The 24,281-nt window shown below is 48.5% G+C and overlaps 1 protein-coding gene and 1 long non-coding RNA gene across 5 annotated transcripts in view; one reads left to right on the plus strand and one right to left on the minus strand.

The window, feature by feature from the left end:
• LOC137527965 (uncharacterized) overlaps window positions 1–10,642 on the minus strand; it is a 285,924-nt gene extending 275,282 nt beyond the window's left edge. Inside the window, exon 1 of one of the 4 annotated variants that reach the window (XR_011023245.1) lies at window positions 10,469–10,642. This is a non-coding gene — a long non-coding RNA (uncharacterized lncRNA). The remainder of the gene's footprint in view (window positions 1–10,468) is intronic. The other 3 variants (XR_011023246.1, XR_011023244.1, XR_011023247.1) reach the window with 3 other exon arrangements.
• Window positions 10,612–18,950, plus strand: TMEM250 (transmembrane protein 250). The gene is made up of 2 exons (XM_068249105.1): window positions 10,612–10,847; window positions 17,987–18,950. The coding sequence occupies exon 2, from the start codon at window positions 18,119–18,121 to the stop codon at window positions 18,536–18,538; it is 420 nt and encodes a 139-aa protein (XP_068105206.1). The 5' UTR covers window positions 10,612–10,847; window positions 17,987–18,118; the 3' UTR covers window positions 18,539–18,950.
• Window positions 18,951–24,281: the final 5,331 nt, after the last annotated feature.

The following is a 24,281-nucleotide window of genomic DNA, read 5'->3' on the forward strand; positions in this document are numbered from 1 at the left end:
GTGATATGTGGCAATGGTGGGGTTGGTAACTGCCTCGCAGCAGCATTCTGTACTAGCTGCAGGCGGTGCAGGTCTTTATTTGGAAGGATTGGTGTTATGTGGCAATAGCGGGGTTGGTAACAGCCTCGCAGCAGCATTCTGTACTAGCTGCAGGTGGTGCAGGTCTTTATTTGGAAGTATTGGTGTTATGTGGCAATGGCGGGGTTGGTAACAGCCTTCCATCAGCATTCTGTACTAGCTGCAGGCGGTGCAGGTCTTTATTTGGAAGGATTAGTGTTATGTGGCAATGCCAGGGTTGGTAACAGCCTTGCAGCAGCATTCTGTACTAGCTGCAGGCGGTGCAGGTCTTTATTTGGAAGGATTGGTGTTATGTGGCAATGGTGGGGTTGGTAACAGTCTTGCAGCGGCATTCTGTACTAACTGCAGGCGGTGCAGGTCTTTATTTGGAAGGATTGGTGTTATGTGGCAATGGTGGGGTTGGTAACAGCCTTGCAGCAGCATTCTGTACTAACTGCAGGCGGTGCAGGTCTTTATTTGGAAGGGTTGGTGTTATGTGGCAATGGTGGGGTTGGTAACAGCCTTGCAGCAGCATTCTGTACTAACTGCAGGCGGTGCAGGTCTTTATTTGGAAGGGTTGGTGATATGTGGCAATGGTGGGGTTGGTAACAGCCTCGCAGCAGCATTCTGTACTAGCTGCAGGCAGTGCAGGTCTTTATTTGGAAGGATTGGTGTTATGTGGCAATGGCGGGGTTGGTAACAGCCTCGCAGCAGCATTCTGTACTAGCTGCAGGTGGTGCAGGTCTTTATTTGGAAGGATTGGTGTTATGTGGCAATGGCGGGGTTGGTAACAGCCTCGCAGCAGCATTCTGTACTAGCTGCAGGTGGTGCAGGTCTTTATTTGGAAGTATTGGTGTTATGTGGCAATGGCGGGGTTGGTAACAGCCTTCCATCAGCATTCTGTACTAGCTGCAGGCGGTGCAGGTCTTTATTTGGAAGGATTGGTGTTATGTGGCAATGCCGGGGTTGGTAACAGCCTTGCAGCAGCATTCTGTACTAGCTGCAGGCGGTGCAGGTCTTTATTTGGAAGGATTGGTGTTATGTGGCAATGGTGGGGTTGGTAACAGTCTTGCAGCGGCATTCTGTACTAACTGCAGGCGGTGCAGGTCTTTATTTGGAAGGATTGGTGTTATGTGGCAATGGTGGGGTTGGTAACAGCCTTGCAGCAGCATTCTGTACTAACTGCAGGCGGTGCAGGTCTTTATTTGGAAGGGTTGGTGATATGTGGCAATGGTGGGGTTGGTAACAGCCTCGCAGCAGCATTCTGTACTAGCTGCAGGCAGTGCAGGTCTTTATTTGGAAGGATTGGTGTTATGTGGCAATGGCGGGGTTGGTAACAGCCTCGCAGCAGCATTCTGTACTAGCTGCAGGTGGTGCAGGTCTTTATTTGGAAGGATTGGTGTTATGTGGCAATGCCGGGGTTGGTAACAGCCTTGCAGCAGCATTCTGTACTAGCTGCAGGTGGTGCAGGTCTTTATTTGGAAGGATTGGTGTTATGTGGCAATGGTGGGGTTGGTAACAGTCTTGCAGCGGCATTCTGTACTAACTGCAGGCGGTGCAGGTCTTTATTTGGAAGGATTGGTGTTATGTGGCAATGGTGGGGTTGGTAACAGCCTTGCAGCAGCATTCTGTACTAACTGCAGGCGGTGCAGGTCTTTATTTGGAAGGGTTGGTGTTATGTGGCAATGGCGGGGTTGGTAACAGTCTTGCAGCGGCATTCTGTACTAACTGCAGGCGGTGCAGGTCTTTATTTGGAAGGATTGGTGTTATGTGGCAATGGTGGGGTTGGTAACAGCCTTGCAGCAGCATTCTGTACTAACTGCAGGCGGTGCAGATCTTTATTTGGAAGGGTTGGTGATATGCGGCAATGGTGGGGTTGGTAACAGCCTCGCAGCAGCATTCTGTACTAGCTGCAGGCAGTGCAGGTCTTTATTTGGAAGGATTGGTGTTATGTGGCAATGGCGGGGTTGGTAACAGCCTCGCAGCAGCATTCTGTACTAGCTGCAGGTGGTGCAGGTCTTTATTTGGAAGGATTGGTGTTATGTGGCAATGGCGGGGTTGGTAACAGCCTCGCAGCAGCATTCTGTACTAGCTGCAGGTGGTGCAGGTCTTTATTTGGAAGGATTGGTGTTATGTGGCAATGGTGGGGTTGGTAACAGTCTTGCAGCAGCATTCTGTACTAGCTGCAGGTGGTGTAGGTCTTTATTTGGAAGGATTGGTATTACGTGGCAATGGCGGGGTTGGTAACAGTCTTGCGGCAGCATTCTGTACTAGCTGCAGGTGGTGCAGGTCTTTATTTGGAAGGGTTGGTGTTATGTGGCAATGGTGGGGTTGGTAAAAGCCTCGCAGCAGCATTCTGTACTAGCTGCAGGCGGTGCAGGTCTTTATTTGGAAGGGTTGGTGATATGTGGCAATGGTGGGGTTGGTAACAGCCTCGCAGCAGCATTCTGTACTAGCTGCAGGCGGTGCAGGTCTTTATTTGGAAGGATTGGTGTTATGTGGCAATGGCGGGGTTGGTAACAGCCTTGCATCAGCATTCTGTACTAGCTGCAGGCGGTGCAGGTCTTTATTTGGAAGGATTGGTGTTATGTGGCAATGGCGGGGTTGGTAACAGCCTTGCATCAGCATTCTGTACTAGCTGCAGGCGGTGCAGGTCTTTATTTGAAAGGGTTGGTGATATGTGGCAATGGTGGGGTTGGTAACAGCCTCGCAGCAGCATTCTGTACTAGCTGCAGGCGGTGCAGGTCTTTATTTGGAAGGATTGGTGTTATGTGGCAATGGCGGGGTTGGTAACAGCCTCGCAGCAGCATTCTGTACTAGCTGCAGGTGGTGCAGGTCTTTATTTGGAAGTATTGGTGTTATGTGGCAATGGCGGGGTTGGTAACAGCCTTCCATCAGCATTCTGTACTAGCTGCAGGCGGTGCAGGTCTTTATTTGGAAGGATTGGTGTTATGTGGCAATGCCGGGGTTGGTAACAGCCTTGCAGCAGCATTCTGTACTAGCTGCAGGCGGTGCAGGTCTTTATTTGGAAGGATTGGTGTTATGTGGCAATGGTGGGGTTGGTAACAGTCTTGCAGCGGCATTCTGTACTAACTGCAGGCGGTGCAGGTCTTTATTTGGAAGGATTGGTGTTATGTGGCAATGGTGGGGTTGGTAACAGCCTTGCAGCAGCATTCTGTACTAACTGCAGGCGGTGCAGGTCTTTATTTGGAAGGGTTGGTGATATGTGGCAATGGTGGGGTTGGTAACAGCCTCGCAGCAGCATTCTGTACTAGCTGCAGGCAGTGCAGGTCTTTATTTGGAAGGATTGGTGTTATGTGGCAATGGCGGGGTTGGTAACAGCCTCGCAGCAGCATTCTGTACTAGCTGCAGGTGGTGCAGGTCTTTATTTGGAAGGATTGGTGTTATGTGGCAATGCCGGGGTTGGTAACAGCCTTGCAGCAGCATTCTGTACTAGCTGCAGGTGGTGCAGGTCTTTATTTGGAAGGATTGGTGTTATGTGGCAATGGTGGGGTTGGTAACAGTCTTGCAGCGGCATTCTGTACTAACTGCAGGCGGTGCAGGTCTTTATTTGGAAGGATTGGTGTTATGTGGCAATGGTGGGGTTGGTAACAGCCTTGCAGCAGCATTCTGTACTAACTGCAGGCGGTGCAGGTCTTTATTTGGAAGGGTTGGTGTTATGTGGCAATGGCGGGGTTGGTAACAGTCTTGCAGCGGCATTCTGTACTAACTGCAGGCGGTGCAGGTCTTTATTTGGAAGGATTGGTGTTATGTGGCAATGGTGGGGTTGGTAACAGCCTTGCAGCAGCATTCTGTACTAACTGCAGGCGGTGCAGATCTTTATTTGGAAGGGTTGGTGATATGCGGCAATGGTGGGGTTGGTAACAGCCTCGCAGCAGCATTCTGTACTAGCTGCAGGCAGTGCAGGTCTTTATTTGGAAGGATTGGTGTTATGTGGCAATGGCGGGGTTGGTAACAGCCTCGCAGCAGCATTCTGTACTAGCTGCAGGTGGTGCAGGTCTTTATTTGGAAGGATTGGTGTTATGTGGCAATGGCGGGGTTGGTAACAGCCTCGCAGCAGCATTCTGTACTAGCTGCAGGTGGTGCAGGTCTTTATTTGGAAGGATTGGTGTTATGTGGCAATGGTGGGGTTGGTAACAGTCTTGCAGCAGCATTCTGTACTAGCTGCAGGTGGTGTAGGTCTTTATTTGGAAGGATTGGTATTACGTGGCAATGGCGGGGTTGGTAACAGTCTTGCGGCAGCATTCTGTACTAGCTGCAGGTGGTGCAGGTCTTTATTTGGAAGGGTTGGTGTTATGTGGCAATGGTGGGGTTGGTAAAAGCCTCGCAGCAGCATTCTGTACTAGCTGCAGGCGGTGCAGGTCTTTATTTGGAAGGGTTGGTGATATGTGGCAATGGTGGGGTTGGTAACAGCCTCGCAGCAGCATTCTGTACTAGCTGCAGGCGGTGCAGGTCTTTATTTGGAAGGATTGGTGTTATGTGGCAATGGCGGGGTTGGTAACAGCCTTGCATCAGCATTCTGTACTAGCTGCAGGCGGTGCAGGTCTTTATTTGGAAGGATTGGTGTTATGTGGCAATGGCGGGGTTGGTAACAGCCTTGCATCAGCATTCTGTACTAGCTGCAGGCGGTGCAGGTCTTTATTTGAAAGGGTTGGTGATATGTGGCAATGGTGGGGTTGGTAACAGCCTCGCAGCAGCATTCTGTACTAGCTGCAGGCGGTGCAGGTCTTTATTTGGAAGGATTGGTGTTATGTGGCAATGGCGGGGTTGGTAACAGCCTCGCAGCAGCAATCTGTACTAGCTGCAGGTGGTGCAGGTCTTTATTTGGAAGGATTGGTGTTATGTGGCAATGGCGGGGTTGGTAACAGCCTTGCATCAGCATTCTGTACTAGCTGCAGGCGGTGCAGGTCTTTATTTGGAAGGATTGGTGTTATGTGGCAATGCCGGGGTTGGTAACAGCCTTGCAGCAGCATTCTGTACTAACTGCAGGCGGTGCAGGTCTTTATTTGGAAGGGTTGGTGATATGTGGCAATGGTGGGGTTGGTAGCAGTCTTGTAGCAGCATTCTGTACTAACTGCAGGTGGTGTAGGTCTTTATTTGGAAGGATTGGTGATATGTGACAATGCCGGGGTTGGTAACAGTCTTGTGGCAGCATTCTGTACTAGCTGCAGGCGGGGCAGGTCTTTATTTGGAAGGATTGGTGTTATGTGGCAATGCCGGGGTTGGTAACAGCCTTGCAGCGGCATTCTGTACTAGCTGCAAGCGGTGCAGGTCTTTATTTGGAAGGATTGGTGTTATGTGGCAATAGCGGGGTTGGTAACAGTCTTGTGGTAGCATTCTGTACTAGCTGCAGGCGGTGCAGGTCTTTATTTGGAAGGATTGGTGTTATGTGGCAATGGCGGGGTTGGTAACAGTCTTGCAGCAGCATTCTGTACTAGCTGCAGGTGGTGCAGGTCTTTATTTGGAAGGATTGGTATTATGTGGCAATGGCGGGGTTGGTAACAGTCTTGCAGCCGCATTCTGTACTAGCTGCAGGCGGTGCAGGTCTTTATTTGGAAGGATTGGTGTTATGTGGCAATGGCGGGGTTGGTAACAGTCTTGTGGCAGCATTCTGTTCTAGCTGCAAGCGGTGCGGGTCTTTATTTGGAAGGATTGGTGATATGTGACAATGCCGGGGTTGGTAACAGCCTTGCATCAGCATTCTGTACTAGCTGCAGGCGGTGCAGGTCTTTATTTGGAAGGATTGGTGATATGTGACAATGCCGGGGTTGGTAACAGTCTTGTGGCAGCATTCTGTACTAGCTGCAGGCGGTGCAGGTCTTTATTTGGAGGGATTGGTGTTATGTGGCAATGGTGGGTTTGGTAACAGTCTTGCGGCAGCATTCTGTACTAGCTGCAAGCGGTGCAGGTCTTTATTTGGAAGGATTGGTGTTATGTGGCAATGGCGGGGTTGGTAACAGTCTTGTAGCAGCATTCTGTTCTAGCTGCAAGCGGTGCAGGTCTTTATTTGGAAGGATTGGTGTTATGTGGCAATGCCGGGGTTGGTAACAGCCTTGCAGCGGCATTCTGTACTAGCTGCAGGCGGTGCAGGTCTTTATTTGGAAGGATTGGTGTTATGTGGCAATGGCGGGGTTGGTAACAGCCTTGCATCAGCATTCTGTACTAACTGCAGGCGGTGCAGGTCTTTATTTGGAAGGATTGGTGATATGTGACAATGGCGGGGTTGGTAACAGCCTTGCATCAGCATTCTCTACTAGCTGCAGGCAGTGCAGGTCTTTATTTGGAAGGATTGGTGTTATGTGGCAATGGCGGGGTTGGTAACAGTCTTGCAGCAGCATTCTGTACTAGCTGCAGGCGGTGCAGGTCTTTCTTTGGAAGGATTGGTGTTATGTGGCAATGGCGGGGTTGGTAACAGCCTTGCAGCGGCATTCTGTACTAGCTGCAGGCGGTGCAGGTCTTTATTTGGAAGGATTGGTGTTATGTGGCAATGGCGGGGTTGGTAACAGCCTTGCGGCAGCATTCTGTACTAGCTGCAGGTGGTGCAGGTCTTTATTTGGAAGGGTTGGTGATATGTGGCAATGGTGGGGTTGGTAACAGTCTTGCAGTGGCATTCTGTACTAGCTGCAGGCGGTGCAGGTCTTTATTTGGAAGGATTGGTGTTATGTGGCAATGCCGGGGTTGGTAACAGCCTTGACGCGGCATTCTGCACTAACTGCAGGCGGTGCAGGTCTTTGTTTGGAAGGCCAGCATAGTGGGCATTGCAATAGTCAAGACATGATGTGATGAAGGCATGAACTAGGGTTGATATATGCTTTAAAGGAATGAGGTGCTTAATTTTTGCAATATTCCTTGGGTGGAAAAAAGGAATAGATAATGGATAGATATGAGATGGATTAGGGTGACCAGGCGTCCTCTTTTCCCCAGACAGGTGCACTTTTTTCTGACCTGTCCGGGGCGTCAGGCTGGTTTTTTGAAATGTCTGGGTATGAAGAGGCTCTCTAGCCACTTCATTGCGGCTCTTTATGATGAGTCGACTCATGACTCACAGGAGCAGCCAGAGCAGCAGCCAGCCAGAGACTCTCTGGCAGAGACTCGTCTCTAGCACTTCATTGCGGCTCTTTAGTGAGCCGGACTTCCCATCCAAACTCTGGCTGCTCCTGTGAGTCATGAGTCGACTCATGAGTCTTATGCTGGCTACACACGGTGCGTTACCGCACTCGATGCGCCGCTCGATTCCAGTAGATTTGTTTATTTCCGACATGTCTGATTCGCTTTTCAATGGATTGTTAGGTTGATTTGCCATACTTTACATGGCAATCGACCTAAAAATCATCGAAATGCGCTCGGAAATAATCAAATCGACGGGAATTGAGCGGCGCATTCGATGCGGAAACACATCGTGTGTAGCCAGCAAAAGATAGCTGGCCTAGAATCTAGGCCAGCAATCTTTGACTCATGAGTCAACTTATGACTCATGGGAGCAACCAGAGAGCCTAGGCAGCAGCAGGGCTGTGGAGTCGGAGTTGGAGTCGGGGCAATTTTGGGCACCCGGAGTCGGAGTTGTGGTTTCAGAAACTGAGGAGTTGGAGTCGGGAGTCAGAGTTGCATGATTTTTGTACAAACTCCACAGCCCTGTTAAGTATTAGACTAAGGAGTCGGAGTCGAGGAGTCGGAGTCTGAGCAATTTTGGGTACCCAGAGTTGGAGTTGGAGTCGTGGTTTCAGAAACTGAGGAGTCGGAAGATTTTTGTACCGACTCCACAGCCCTGGGCAGCAGCACCGGGAAGTGTCATCTCACAATTGCAGCCAGCCACAGACCAGACTGTCACTCAATAGTGACTCTGAGATTCGGAGTCCGAAGAGGACAGCCAATAGCATAGCAGGCAGCAGAAGGAGGAGGACTCAAGGTGGGTTACTGTGGGTGGGGTGCGCAGCCAAGCCAACTGCCAACTTTAACATCTTTTTGCATGTGATGCTGATGTGAGCCTGGGGCTCCCATCGTACCACCACATTTGCATTTGTGGGGAAATGTGCTGCCAATCTCATTGCACTCGTGGGGAAATGTGCTGCTAATCTCATAGCACTTGTGGGGAAATGTGCTGCCAATCTCATTGCATTTGTGGGGAAATGTGCTGACAATCTCATTGCATTTGTGGGGAAATGTGCTGACAATCTCATAGCATTTGTGGTTGGCCAGCCCTCCACCATGTGGTCTGGAAAAAAACAAACGCCCTACATGCCCGCGAAGTTGGACAGCACACTGCTAAGGTCTTGTATATTTGGTCACGTGCTGTTGTGATCGTCCCTTTTTTGTAGAAATCAAAATATGGTCACCCTAAGATGGATAGATATGATGAATAGATGAGATAGATAGCCCACGGGATCTTCCCAGTGAAATTAGCATTGGTGTACATTTGACAAATTTCGTCACAGGGTGAAGCTGAAAGATGGCTGCTGCTGTAACACACCCCCCCCCCCCCCCCGCGCGCATTGCCGTCAGTTGGCTTGCCGTAATTATTGTGTTTGTTAAGCAACCTCGGCTCCGTCTTCTGACGAAGCCGACATTAACTCACTGAGCGCTGCAATAGGAATGATTCCCATTGAAGTCTATGGCTGCGCCCAAATCTAGCAGCGCTGAAAAGTACTGCTCCGCTCTGTGTGTGACACGGAGGCGGGGCCTCTATGCCGGTGTTGTGTCTGATTGCGCTGCCTTTGAATTTGCGCTGCCCCGCATGCGCAGTAGGAGACTGTGCGGCCACAGTTCCTATTTAATTATGCTGCTGTTGGTAAAATAATAAATATCTCCGCTTCCACACATCATACACTCACCAAATTTTCAGGGTAGGGAGGGGACCCCCCGAACTACCTCTATGCCGAATTGCAGCCCCCGAGACCACCTGGTTCCCGAGATAGGTTTCTCTAATCTATCTCCTGAATCAGCGGGGCTCAGGGGCTGCAATTTGGCATAGAGGTCGTTCGGGGGCTGCAATTTGGCATAGAGGTCGTTCGGGGGCTGCAATTTGGCATAGAGGTCGTTCGGGGGATCCTCTCCCTACCCTGAAAATTTGGTGAGTGTATGATGTGTGGAAGCAGAGATATTTATTATTTTACCCCCAGCAGCATAATTTACTTCACACTGAGCATGCGTGCTACTCCGTGTGGGAGGGAGCTTCCGGGCAGCGCAAGCAGACATTACACCGTGTCAGTTATAAACATTAGAGACAAGCACCTGGATCGCCTTAAGAACACTTTCATTAAACAAGGTTACAGTCCTCCTATGGCTGAGGCCCAAATCAGGAAAGCCAGCAACATCCCCAGGACTGAACTCCTGAAATATAAGCAAAACCAGAAAGAGGAACGTGTCCCTTTGGTTGTCACCTACAACCCACACCTGGAAATCTTAAGGAGGATTGCTAAGGAACTTCATCCCATTTTACACAAGGATCACAGACTGAGAACGATATTCCCTAAACCTCCACTCTTGTCATATCGGCAACCACACAATCTAAAACAGATGATTGTCAGGAGCTCTTTGAATAGGCCTCAACAAAACGGAACATCACCCTGCCGACAAAAAATATGTGGGACCTGCAGACACATTTACTCCACTGACAGGGTAACGATACCAGGTTCACAACAGGAGTACAGAGTACAAGGTACATTTTCCTGTGGTTCCACCAATCTGGTATATCTGATCATGTGTGCTAAATGCCCCAATGTTATGTACGTGGGAGAAACTGGACAAACACTGCGCAAACGATGAATGGACACAGGCACACTATTAATGATACCAAATCTGGACTTCCAGTTGCTACACACTTTCGGTCCAACGGACACAGCATGGATGATCTTCGTGTCACTGCCCTGAAGGGTGGCTTCAAAAACGTCAAATGACCGTTTAATAGCAGAAACAAAATTTATAAATTGGTTCAAAGCTGTGCAGAAGGGTTTGAATAAGGACAACAATTTTCTATATTGGTATGAGATTGATGATATTTAAACTTTCTCAGCCATTCTAGCTGAACTTGTGAACTAAGAATTTACGATACCTCTGGGTCAATCCTAATCCAGGTCTGTGAGCATGGCGTAAACAAGGATGCTTTTCTTAGCTAACAACCTTTAACCCCATTTAGATGGTCTGTTTGAATTAAGGCATCTTAATGACATGTATTTATGCTTGAAAAGAATATCTGTTTTCCCTTTTGATGTTGCATGTATATAAGCTGTCTGTACCACCAGCCTGCAAACTAACAGGATGTAAGCCAGACGGAGGCTGCAAGGCCGAAAGCTTGTTTATTCTTATTCATTTGTAGTTAGCCAATAAATGGTATCATCCTGGTTTAAAACTTCTTGCTTATAAACATACAGGAGAGAAATCTCTCATATGCTACCTCATTCTAGCAGGGGCGTTATCACGTGACACAGCAGCCCGGGCTGGCTGCCGCAGCCGGAAGAAGCCACGCCTCTTTGCCGTCACGTGACACTGTCTCAGTCTGCTGCGGCTACCTGGAGACCACGCCTCTCCGCCGTCACGTAACACTGTCTCAGGCTACGACGCGGCTGGGAAGTGCGGCGGTCGCCATAGTAACGGCTCCTCGCTCTCTGGTTTCCCGGGATACATGATGTCGCGAGAGATGCGGCCCGGAAGCAGGAAGTGAGCGGCAGAGTGGTTGGGCTGTCAGGCTGCGGGGGGCGTGATACCGGCTGCCGGGATGGAGGGGCTGAAGGCCGCGGGGCTGCTGAGGGACTGCAGAGGAGCGGAAACCCCGTGTAAGTCCTGACACAGCACAGAGCGGGAGAGGGAGGAGTTACCTGGCTGTATGATGGGGGAGGTTACCTGGCTGTACTATGGGGAGGGGTTACCTGGCTGTATGATGGGAGGAGGGGATTACCTGGCTATATGATGGGAGGGGTTACCTGTCTGTATGATGGGGAGGGGTTACCTGGCTGTATGATTGGAGAAGTTACCTGGCTGTATGATGGGGGAGGGGGTTACCTGGCTGTATGGGAGGGGTTACCTGGCTGTATGATGAGAGGAGGGGTTACCTGGCTGTATGATGGGAGGAGGGGTTACCTGGCTGTATGGGAGGGGTTACCTGGCAGTATGATGGGAGGAGGGGTTACCTGGCTGTATAATGGGGAGGGGTTACCTGGCTGTATGATGGGGAGGGGTTACCTGGCTGTATGATGGGGAGGGGTTACCTGGCTGTATGATGGGGGAGGGGTGACCTGGCTGTATGATGGGGGAGGGGTTACCTGGCTGTATGATGAGAGGGGTTACCTGGCTGTATGATGAGAGGGGTTACCTGGCTGTATGATGAGAGGGGTTACCTGGCTGTATGATGGGAGGAGGGGTTACCTGGCTGTATGATGGAGAGGGGTTACCTGGCTGTATGATGAGAGGGGTTACCTGGCTGTATGATGGGGGAGGTGTTACCTGGCTGTATGATGGGAGGAGGGGTTACCTGGCTGTATGATGGGAGGGGTTACCTGGCTGTATGATGGGAGGGGTTACCTGGCTGTATGATGGGGGAGGGGTTACCTGGCTGTATGATGGGGGAGGGGTTACCTGGCTGTATGATGGGGGAGGGGTTACCTGGCTGTATGATGAGAGGGGTTACCTGGCTGTATGATGGGGGAGGGGTTACCTGGCTGTATGATGGGAGGAGGGGTTACCTGGTTGTATGATGAGAGGGGTTACCTGGCTGTATGATGGGAGGAGGGGTTACCTGGCTGTATGATGGGAGGGGTTACCTGGCTGTATGATGGGAGAGGTTACCTGGCAGTATGATGGGAGGGGTTACCTGGCAGTATGATGGGAGGAGGGGTTACCTGGCTGTATGATGGGAGGGGTTACCTGGCTGTATGGGAGGGGTTACCTGGCTGTATGGGAGGGGTTACCTGGCTGTATGATGAGAGGGGTTACCTGGCTGTATGATGAGAGGGGTTACCTGGCTGTATGATGAGAGGGGTTACCTGGCTGTATGATGGGGGAAGGGTTACCTGGGTGTATGATGAGAGGGGTTACCTGGCTGTATGATGGGGGAGGGGTTACCTGGCTGTATGATGGGGGAGGGGTTACCTGGCTGTATGATGAGAGGGGTTACCTGGCTGTATGATGGGGAGGGGTTACCTGGCTGTATGATGGGAGGGGTTACCTGGCTGTATGATGGGAGGAGGGGTTACCTGGCTGTATGATGGGGAGGGGTTACCTGGCTGAATGATGAGAGGGGTTACCTGGCTGTATGATGGGAGGGGTTACCTGGCTGTATGATGGGGAGGGGTTACCTGGCTGTATGATGGGAGAAGTTACCTGGCTGTATGATGGGGGAGGGGTTACCTGGCTGTATGATGAGAGGGGTTACCTGGCTGTATGATGGGAGGAGGGGTTACCTGGCAGTATGATGGGAGGAGGGGTTACCTGGCAGTATGATGGGAGGAGGGGTTACCTGGCAGTATGATGGGAGGAGGGGTTACCTGGCTGTATGATGGAGGAGGGGTTACCTGGCTGTATGATTGGGGAGGGGTTACCTGGCTGTATGATGAGAGGGGTTACCTGGCTGTATGATGAGAGGGGTTACCTGGCTGTATGGGAGGGGTTACCTGGCTGTATGGTGGGGGAGGGGTTACCTGGCTGTATGATGAGAGGGGTTACCTGGCTGTATGATGAGAGGGGTTACCTGGCTGTATGATGGGAGGGGTTACCTGGCTGTATGATGAGAGGGGTTACCTGGCTGTATGATGAGAGGGGTTACCTGGCTGTATGATGAGAGGGGTTACCTGGCTGTATGATGGGAGAAGTTACCTGGCTGTATGATGGGAGAAGTTACCTGGCTGTATGATGGGAGAAGTTACCTGGCTGTATGATGGGAGAAGTTACCTGGCTGTATGATGGGAGAAGTTACCTGGCTGTATGATGGGAGGGGTTACCTGGCTGTATGATGGGAGGGGTTACCTGGCTGAATATTGGGGGAGGGGTTACCTGTCTGTATTATGGGCAGGGCTGTGGAGTTGGTCCAAAAATCCACCGACTCCCACTCCTCTAATTTGCATATTACAATTTTGTTGATTAACAGTATGTAACGTGAAATTTGTCTCTTAACTGCCAACGCTTAGGAATTTTACAAGACAACTGAAGTGAGAAGGATATGGAGACTGCCATATTTATTCCCTTTAGTCATAGACTAAAACTAGTCCTTGGTAAGAGTACTTGTAAAAGGTACAGACCGGAACAAAGAACATCTATCAGGCATTGTAACTGTGGGTACATGTAAGAGTGATGTGCAGGTACTCTGCAGGGGAATGAGGAGATTCTTCCTCTATTACACATTCTTCATGCACAATCTGAACAAGGTTTATGGGTGATAGACAACACCTCTGTGTTCAATGGGCACAGCATTCTCAGTGGATTCCCTGCAGCTCTGTGGGGAGTGCATATGTAGAGTATAGTACTACTGTGTAACATAGTAAACCTGAGACAGATGAAATTAAAGTTTTATACATACCTGGGGCTTCCTCCAGCCCCCTTCAGGCTAATCAGTCCCTCGCTGTCCTCCTCTGTCACCTGGATCTTCTGCTATGAGTCCCGGTACTTGAGCCAGTCTGGTGTAGTGCGCATGCACACACTCCGCCGCCGGGAGCGTACTACACATGTGCAGCACTATTGCGCAGGTGCAGAATGCTCCTGGCTGTGGAAGCGGCACGTAGCCAGACTGCTCTGACTGGCTGAATTACCTGGACTCATAGCAGAAGATCCAGGTGGTGGTGGAGGACAGCGAGGGACTGATTAGCCTGAAGGGGGTTGGAAGAAGCCCCAGGTATGTATAACACTTTTCTTTTCATCCGTCTCAGGTACCCTTTAATTTGTGGTCACCAAACCAAATTTTAACATATCAAATTATTTGATTTCATGAGCAAAGGGAGTGCATACATTTGCATAAATCAGCATTAATGCAGAATTATTTCCATCTCATTGACCATCTCTATTAGTGACACAGCTACACATCAGGCTTTATTCTTACAGCATAGATGTTATTTAGTATATATAAGAGATTCCTGTGTACACATCATATATACAGTCACAATCAGATATGTATATCTGACTTTAAAAATACGGGGACTGCTTTATTGAAGCAGCACAAGTAACTAATTTTGATTGGTTTATTTCATTTTTGTGGACTAAGCACAGCTATTACTGTATATATACATTATTTTTAATGACTATTATCTGAGAAATAGAACATTTTATCATATTTTCTATTTTAATTACAGTTAAAAAATTCATTAGGAGTCGGAGTCGGTGCATTTTTTCCTGACTCCGACTCTAGGCACCCAAAATTGCTCCGACTCCACGACTCCGACTCCACAGCCCTGATTATGGGGAGGGGTAACCTGGCTGTATGATGGGAACAAAGGCTGTGAATACTTCCATACATGTGCTTTCTCCGATTTTTATTTTTTTATTTTTAATAAATTTGCCAAAACCTGTAAGTGAAATTTTCACCTCATTATGGAGCATTGGGTATAGAATTCTGAGGGGGAAAAAGGTGAATTGTATTTTGGAATAAGGTCCGTTTCACACTTGTGTTGAAGTGGCAAATAGATCCGTGAAAACCTTGATCACCGGTCGATTGGATCCGTTTTCATTCCGTTGGTGTTCAGCAGCTTCCGTTCCGTTTCCCCACATTGCCACATAGGACTTAATTCACTAACCCGTGATAACTCCTATCACTGCCGTTTTCGCGTGCATTTTCACATTTGCGCACGATTGCGCAGAAATCCGCGATCACGTGAAAACGGCTGTGATATGAGTTATCACAGTTTATTGCATCAAGCCCAAAGCGTGAAGAAATGTTCCGTTTTCTCATTGCCTCCCAATGCAGCGCTTCAGCTTCCGTTCTGCTGGGCTCACAGTCCGGAAAAATTTCCGCAGAACCAAAGTTGTGGTCCGTTCAGCGGATCGTGCGGCACAGATCCGTTTGAACAGACGGATGTGAATGGATCCATTTAACACTGGATCCGTTCCTCTAATGTGAAACGTGCCTAAAGGTGGCCACACACCATACCATTTTTTAAATATCTGTTCAATTTAAGAATTGCAATCAATTTTTTCTGACTGATTGTAACATTTCAAAAATATGATCAATGTACCACACACCTATGTTCAATTTCTTCCTTAATTGTGATAAAAATGATTGGAAACTCTGAGAAAATTGCTAGGGTGTGTATATTAATAAATTAACAATCCAACACACACCATACAATCTTTAGTAGAAATTGAAGATAAATATCTGGCATTCCGGATCGATTTAAATCGAAAAAAAAAAAACGGTAAATCCGATCAGAATTTTCAGTCGAATGAAAAGAATGCTTTCAATTTTTTCGAGAGATACGATCGTTTTTATTGAATTACTGTAAAATCGGATCATTTTATTGTATCGTGTGTGGCCACCTTTAGGCTGCATTATAACAAAAAGTGGAAAAAGTGTTGCACTGTGAATAGTGTCTGGATGCACGGTATAGATGTTCCTGATGCTGAAACCAGGAAATTACCATAAAAGTGGGTATCCTGAATAACTAACTGCATTCTATCATATATCACTACAGGGCCTCTTTAAAGGACACCTAAAGGGAGAGGGATATGGAGGCTTCCATATTTATTTTCATTTAAATGTTACCAGTTGCCTGGCAGCCCTGCTGATCCTCTGCCTCTAATACTTTTAGCCATAGCCCTTGAACAAGCATGCAGGAGATCAGGTGTTTCTGACATTATTGTCAGATCTGACAAGATTAGCTGCATGCTTCTGGTGTGATTCAGCCACTACTGCAGCCAAATAGACCTGTAGGGCTGCCAGGCAACTGGTATTGTTTAACAGGTAATAAATATGGCAGCCTCCATCTCCCTCTCGTTTAAGTTTTAGGCTGTGTTCCTACTTTCGTGGAAAACGGAAATTTTTTCATCCATTTTACCGGTTTGGAAAACTGACAGTCGACAGATCTTTTTTTTATAAATAGTATCCAAGTCTGCAAGGGATTTGTTGCGGTAAAGGGCCTGTTTCCACTATCCGCGAATGTGACTGGGGAAATTACGGATGGCATGCTGCAGAGATGCACTATCCAATTCCCCTAGGCAGAAACTGACGGCCACATCTGGACTTCTGGAGGTCACCCGTGGCTAGATGCAATGCGATTGCATCCGGGCAGTGGAAAGGGACCCTAAGCAGACACCACATTTGTGCTGTCCGCGACTTTTCCCAGACGAGCGCAATGGTTGAAACGCATCTGCTCGGGGCACCAACTGAACCACAACAAACCATCAAAGTGGCCATTAAACCGTACGCTCCCTCTGACCAGTCCAGGTCCTGGTCAAGTGCCAATCTAGACTTTCTTTTAAAAATCTTAAGCCTCATCTACACGGTACAATTTTCCTTCAGAACGGACCTATTAGATGTATCTATTAGATCATTTCCTATTGGTCCAATCGGATTGCGATAGGTTTTGCAATAGTTTTGGGGTACTTATCAGTGCAAAATTGATCTGAAACAATTTGGACGTCTACGCACGATGCAATTTCTTATCAGATCACCGGTCGATCTGATGGAGAATTGTACTGTGTAGATGAGGCTTTATAAAATACCGATAAGAAAATATCTGGAGATCTCATACACACCTTGTTAAATGAACAGTCCTCTGCAGATCAGATCCACCGGGATGAATCTGAAAGACTGAGAGATAAATATCTATCGTTTGACTCTTTTGAGGTCTTTTGTGAACTTTTTTACAAAGATTATATGCAGATGATGTTTGTGTGTACCCAGGTTAAAGGTGGCCATAGACCTGACGGTTATGGGCAGATTCGACAAATAGACAAATTTATCTCTAATCAAATCGGATTAGAGATAAATTTGTCTCTTGTCGAAGCTGCCCATATACTACAGGACGATTCCCATCCGATTTCAACATGAAATCTTCAGGGAATCGGCTGAGCCCGCCGCGTCCGCCCCGCCACTGCAATGTATAAATGTTCTCCCCCATAACCTGTCCTGTAGCAGCCTCCGCGCGGTGTCCATATATCTCGCCGGGTTCTAAGAGCCGCGTACACACCAGCGGCGCGTAATGTCTGACGTCAGACGCTATGCGCCGCTAGCGTTTATGCGGAACCCGGCGAGATGGACGGACGCTACGTGGAGGCTGACACCGTACAGCTAATGTATAAGTGCACACACTGGGAGAGATACAACTGTACATTGAGGCAGGGGTTTCGTCGCTTGTTCCAAAATCATCCAACCAACCGACATCCAGCAGCATGTGCGATCGACCATGCAACCAATTTCCTGCCCGAAATTGGTCGCTTTGTCGGTCGGGCATGCACTTGGTGGCACCGATTTTCATCCAATTCGATTTATAATAATCGATGTGGATGGTTTATAGGCCGCCTGATGTATGGCCACCTTAAAGGGGAACTGAAGAGAGAGGTATATGGAGGCTGCCATGTTTATTTCCTTTTAAGCAATACCAGTTGCCTGGCAGCCCTGCTGATCCTCGGCCTCTAATACTATTAGCCATAGCCCCTGAACAAGCATGCAGCAGATCAGGTGTTTCTGACTTTAAAGTCAGATCTGACAAGACTAGCTGCATGCTTGTTTCTGGTGTTATTCAGATACTACTGCAGAGAAATAGACCAGCAGGACTCCCAGGCAACTGGTATTGATTAAAAGGAAATAAATATGGCAGCCTCCGTATACCTCTTACTTCAGTTCCCCTTTAAGTATTCAAAATCTGCTGGCCCTCATACTACAAGGCAGTGGTATAATTGGCAATTCATCTGCAGATAAAAATTGCCCCCCCCCCCCCCCCCCCATCCTCATTTTTGGTGGAGAGACCTCTCACAATGTTTCCTCCTTTTGCAGGTGCAGAGGATGCTGGACTCCCGACCTCTCACGCCAGATCCCGTTTCTTCTCGTCCTTCTGCCCGACGCCCCACCAGGTGATATGATACCCCGACGTCCTCCCCTGCGACTCTGCCTACGCTGGGCTGCTCAATGCCTGTGATCCCCATCCCCCGCCGTGTCCGCTCGTTTCACGGCCCCCACACCACCTGCCTGCATTCCGCCTGCGGACCGGTACGGACGACGCACCTGGTGCGCACCAAGTACAACAACTTCGACATCTACCTGAAGTCCCGATGGATGTACGGCTTCATCCGCTTCCTGCTGTACTTCAGCTGCAGCCTTTTCACCTCCATCCTCTGGGTGGCGCTGTCTGTCCTGTTTTGCCTCCAGTACCTGGGCATCCGTATCTTTCTCCGTCTCCAGTACAAGCTGTCCATCATCCTGCTGCTGCTGGGGCGAAGGCGGGTCGATTTTAGCCTCCTGAACGAACTGCTTATTTATGGGATTCACGTCACCATGCTGCTGGTCGGTGGACTGGGCTGGTGCTTCATGGTGTTTATAGATATGTAAATAAAGCCGCATGCTGATGAGGAACAGACCGCCCGTCGATGAGGAAGGTGTCTCTGTGGACAAGCCGTCCGCCAACACGGAACGCTGTGTCTCTGCGGACAGACCGCCTGCTGATGAGGGACGCTGTGTCTCTGCGGACAGACCGCCTGCCGATGAGGGACGCTGCGTCTCGCGGACGGACCGCCCCAGAGGAATCTCTGCGGATACGCCGTCTGCCGCTCTGATTTTTCGCCTTCTTACTCTTCGGTTCTAGAGCAACCTTTTTCTAATAAACTGCATGGAACTGCTGATCAGGGCCCCGGGCAAAGGGTGGCCTGCATCCGCCAGGCATTCTCAATCATTCTCCGGTTTCTAATCATTTTACTCTGTATTCCGTGACAAAATCTGCCTTATAAAGTAACTGTGCATAAAACCTTACTGGCCAAACCGTATTCTTTATAACCCAAATCCTCCAACAAGCAGGGAAGTGGAATGTGTATTTTTTTATAGATTTATGTAGACTCAGAGAGAAGAGGTGATGAGAATATGATCAGTTTGCCCTTGGGAGCTTTTGGGGGGGGGGGGGTTCTCGGCAGACGGAGATAGGGCAGCATTGAGTTGTGTTAGGCCTCCTTGAAGAGCTGAATTTTGAGGGCTTGTTTGAAGGTGTTGAAGGAGGGGGCAAGCCTGTTTTGCTGAGTGAGAGAGAGTTCTACAGGATGGAGGCAGCTCTAGTGAAGTCCTGTAGTCGTACATGGGAGGGCGAAATGCATGGGGTGGTTAAGAGGAGGTTGTTGGAGGAGCGAAGAGGGCGGCCAGGTGAGTATCTCAGAGATGTAGGTTTGACAGGACTTGTGTATAGATATGTAAGCCAAACATAGGATCTTAAAGCCAATTCTGAAACGGATTGGAAGCCAGTAAAGGGATTTGCATAGGGGAGTCGTGGAGACAGAGCGGTGGGAGGAGTAAATTAGTCTGGCTGCTGCATTCATGATGGATTGTAGGGGGGCAGTGCGGTTTTGAGGAAGGCCTGACAGGAGGGTGTTGCAGTAGTCCATACGGGAGATGATAAAAACAAGGAACACCAAGAGCCCCAATAGTGTAATATGTACTGGTAAATGGTTACTAGATAGAGTAAATATTAATACTCACAAACCAGGGTTACCATTAGGCAACCACTGTAAAGGCAGTCTAAATGAGCTAAAAACCAAATTCTTGGTAAATAGAGGAGGTAGTGGTGGACTTACCTCCTCCAAGTAGACATGCAACGACTGTAGTAAACACAGTCAATATATGTTATTTATGAACTCCAAATATGCAACGCGTTTCGCCGGTTTGATCCCGCTTCATCAGGCAATAACAACAGAGCAATAGCATATGTGGTCAGTAGAAGAGCCAGGCACCAGGCTTGTGTGGTTGGGTGGATGGTTGTACTGTTGACATGTCATAGATGTCTGTTAAGGGGGGGGGGGGGTGAGACTGTATGGGGTGGGAAAATTAGTTCTGTTTTATCCTGGTTTCACTTTAGGAACCTGGCTGACATCCAGGATGAGTTACAGTAGCTTACAGGCAGGAGGACACCTTCTCCATGGTGGTGATGGAGGGGTCCGTGGTATTGATGTAGGTCTGAAGCCCAGATAGGAGATAAGTTTGCTGATGGAGGCGGTGTAAATTGAGAACAGCAGGGGGCCAAGAACAGAGCCTTGGGGGAACCCCGACTGAGGGGGGAGGAGGTTGAGAAGGAACCATTGAAGGAGGTCTTAAAGGAACGATTTCCGATAGGTATAAGGAGAACCAAGCCAGGGCGAGGTCTCGGATACCCGCAGATTGCAGGGAATGATTGACTCTTTCACTGGGAGAGGTGGGGATTGACGCTAATGGAGTTACAGAGCTAAGCTCTGCCTCCCCAGGCGGTATTTGGGGGGGTTTAAATACAGCGTTCTGCCGCAGGGATGTGGCGTTTTAGCACTGGTGATCGTGCAGAAGATAATTGTCAAATAAAACTAGGATTTTTATAAGGCTTCAGACTCTCTTTAGTTAGAGAAATTGTCTACAACACTACTAATCTGAGGTGGCCTTTTGTGAGCCTTATTTGAAATCCCATGGAATATGCATGGATAAGACGAGACACAGAACATTTATATGGCGCTTTTCTCCTGGCGGACTCAAAGCACCAGAGCTGCAGCCACAAGGATAGTTCAGTAGGCAGTAGCAGGGTTAGGGAGTCTTGCCCAAGGTCTCCTACTGAATTAGATGCTGGCTTACTGAACAGGAAGAGCCGAGATTTAAACCCTGGTCTCCTGTGTCAGAGGCAGAGCTCTTAAAGTGTACCTGAGACGTATTAAAAGAAGAAATGTTTATATACCTGGGGCTTCCTCCAGCTCCCTGCAGGCTGATCAGTCCCTCGCCGCCGTCCTCCTCTGCCTGGATCCTGCGCTATGGGTCCTGGGTATTGGGCCAGTCGGGGTGTAGTGTACATGCAGGGCCAGCCACGCTTGCGTCCTATTCGCAGTGAGAGGTGCAGAACGCTCCCGGCTGGAGGAGCATGCGCGGCCAGACTGCGCCTGCAACAACTGGTCAAATTACCCGTACCCACAGCGGAGGATCCAGGTGGTGGAGGAAAGCGGAAAGGGACAGATCAGCCTGAAGGGAGCTGGAGGAAACCCCAGGTATGTACACAGTTCTTCTTTTAATACATCTCAGGTACACTTTAAAACGGACCTGAACTCAGAACTTCCTCTCTGAAAGATAAGCAACAGCATAACAACCTTTTAAAGAAAAAATATTTCTTTGTTACAGCTGATACAAATCCTTCAACAAATCTGCAGTGTATCTACTTCCTGCTTTCATGGAAGCAGACATAGGGCTCTATTCACAATCGCACATGCGGTAAGAGATTTTTTTAATGCTACATTACCGCCAGTGATAATTTCTGCATTTTTTCCACATTTACAAACCTTTTTCCACATGCGGGAACAATACGTAAAAAATTGGGGATTCATGCGTAATTACATAGTAAACATGCAGAAACCATACGTATAAAAGTGGCACAAAAAAACTTCAGCAAACACAGCGCTCAAGGCTCCAACCTTCCATTTAAGTCAATAGGAAGTGAAATATATCACCAAGTTCTTGCAGGTGATATAAAATCGGTAGCTAAGTCAGAAATAATGTGCCCCTTTTTGTTTATGAATTTCGATTTTTTTTTTTTTTTTTTTTAATTAGTGACTTTTGCCGCACTTTTTATGCATGCGGTAAAACAATGCGCACAATATTACGCATGAAGTCCATAACCATCCGTAACATTTTGTGATTGTCAAGATGTAGTGAAGAGGCCGGCACCGTCTTGTTTGATGCTAATCTTCTTATTTATTCAGTATTGCCATATAGAAACGACGTTTTCGGAGCGCAGCTCCTTTTTCAAGTTAATGACATTCTGACACAAACCTATACTATCTCCTCATTTATATACCTACCCACCCCTATGAAACAGCCAGTCACATTGCTGCATTCAAAAAGAACCAATCACCGCTCTTACTACAGAGCGGACTTGATGGGGAACTTGCCACCAGGTAATGGAGCCAATCGTGTAGAGGCCTACACCCCATGTGACCAGATGTCAGAGGGAGCGAGAAAATGAAGGCGCAGCCATGAAAGGATGCGCCCTTCCTCCGCCCGTCTACGTCACTGTAACCTCCCACAGGTCAGGTGGACCTGATGGGAAACAGGACTCCTATACGCCTTCACGGAAGGTGAGACGTGATCCAGTGCGCATGTGCCCAGCATCCGAACACGCGACTAGCCTGCTCCGCCCATCCCCATGGCAACCAGCAAACAGACGGCAAGTGTAAACACTACGCCGTACTGTCAGTCTGGTCAGCCACAGTTACTGAGCGGCGGGCAGGGATAGCGGAGAGGCACAGCCCAAGGGAGACACGGGGACCAACAGTGCACAAAGTACATGTCGGATCCCCCCATACTCTACCAGCCGTCGCCGCTAGCACAGAGACCGGGCACTTACCTGGACATGGCAAGGTGTAAAAGCTATAGGCGACAGGCAGAGGAGAAGACCCACCCCTCTCATCACAGTCAATGCAGTATAATGGCATAAGGCCCCTCCTGGGAATAACTAAATAAAAATATATTTAAATAAATGGTAAAAGGTCATATTCTCTATTGAGTCCACGAGGTTCCATACAGTCAAGGGTTTTTATCCAATATGCTTCTCTAAAGGTGCATACACACACCAGACTATAGTCTTTGGAAAATGAAAGATCACAGACCAATCTTACCACCCTTCATGTAGTATGAGAGCCATACTCTACACAGTCTTTTCTATGGAGCTGAACTCCCCATCAGACAGAAATCTTTGCAAGATGCTGCACACAAAGATGCTGTACACATGCAACAGATCAGTATCTGCAAAAGATCTGTTCCTGCAAAAGATCCGTTTCTGCAAATTGCATTCATAGTCTATGACAGTGGTCCTCAAACTAAGGCCCGCGGGCCGAATGTGGCCCCCTGAGGCTTTTTTACCGGCCCCCCACACACAAATTGTATTATTTATAGATGCGGTCAGCTACATCTTTAAATATTGGTAGCCTGCTTGTAGAACAGCAGTGCTGGCACCACCCATCCACATGGAAGCCAGAAAGCAGTAATTTGCTGGTTTCCAATCAAATTCCACATCAGGTGACACTGCTGTCCACTGCAGGTTGTCACCTGGGTATGCTTCACTGTCTGGCCCGCAAAAACTTCTACATCATTTTATGTATACTCCGGCCCCCCAGCAGTCTGAAGTACGTTGATCCGGCCCTCGACCCAAAACGTTTGGGGACCCCTGGTCTATGATATCTGCAGATCATCAAACCCACATGATTTGACTGACATTCATCTGCAGATCAGATCTACCAAGATGGATTTTCAGATTTGCAGATGATTGCTTGATCTGCAAATGAATGTCAGTTAAATCATGTGTGTATGATGATCTGCAGATCTCATAGACTATCACTGCAATTTGCAGGAATGGATTTTTGGCAGGAACAGATATTTTGCAGATACTGATCTTTTGTGTCTGTACAGCATCTGTGTGTGCAGCATCTTGCAAAGATTTCTGTCTGATGAGGAGTGCAGCTCCATAGAATAGACTGTGTAGGTGTGGCTCTCATACTACATGGAAGGGGGTAAGATTTATGTCTGATGGGGAGTGCAGCTCCATAGAATAGACTCTGCAGAGTATGGCTCTCATACTACATGGAAGGAGGTAAGATTTCTGTCTGATGAGGAGTGCAGCTCCATAGAATAGACTGTGTAGGTATGGCTCTCATACTACATGGAAGGGGGTAAGATTTCTGTCTGATGAGGAGTGCAGCTCCATAGAATAGACTGTGTAGGTGTGGCTCTCATACTACATGGAAGGGGGTAAGATTTCTGTCTGATGGGGAGTGCAGCTCCATAGAATAGACTGTGTAGGCGTGGCTCTCATACTACATGGAAGGAGGTAAGATTTCTGTCTGATGGGGAGTGCAGCTCCATAGAATAGACTGTGTAGGTGTGGCTCTCATACTACATGGAAGGGGGTAAGATTTCTGTCTGATGGGAAGTGCAGCTCCATAGAATAGACTGTGTAGGTGTGGCTCTCATACTACATGGAAGGGGGTAAGATTTCTGTCTGATGGGGAGTGCAGCTCCATAGAATAGACTGTGTAGGTGTGGCTCTCATACTACATGGAAGGGGGTAAGATTTCTGTCTGATGGGAAGTGC

Source organism: Hyperolius riggenbachi, chromosome 8 (assembly GCF_040937935.1).
Source record: "Hyperolius riggenbachi isolate aHypRig1 chromosome 8, aHypRig1.pri, whole genome shotgun sequence".
Classification (NCBI taxonomy): Eukaryota; Metazoa; Chordata; class Amphibia; order Anura; family Hyperoliidae; genus Hyperolius; species Hyperolius riggenbachi.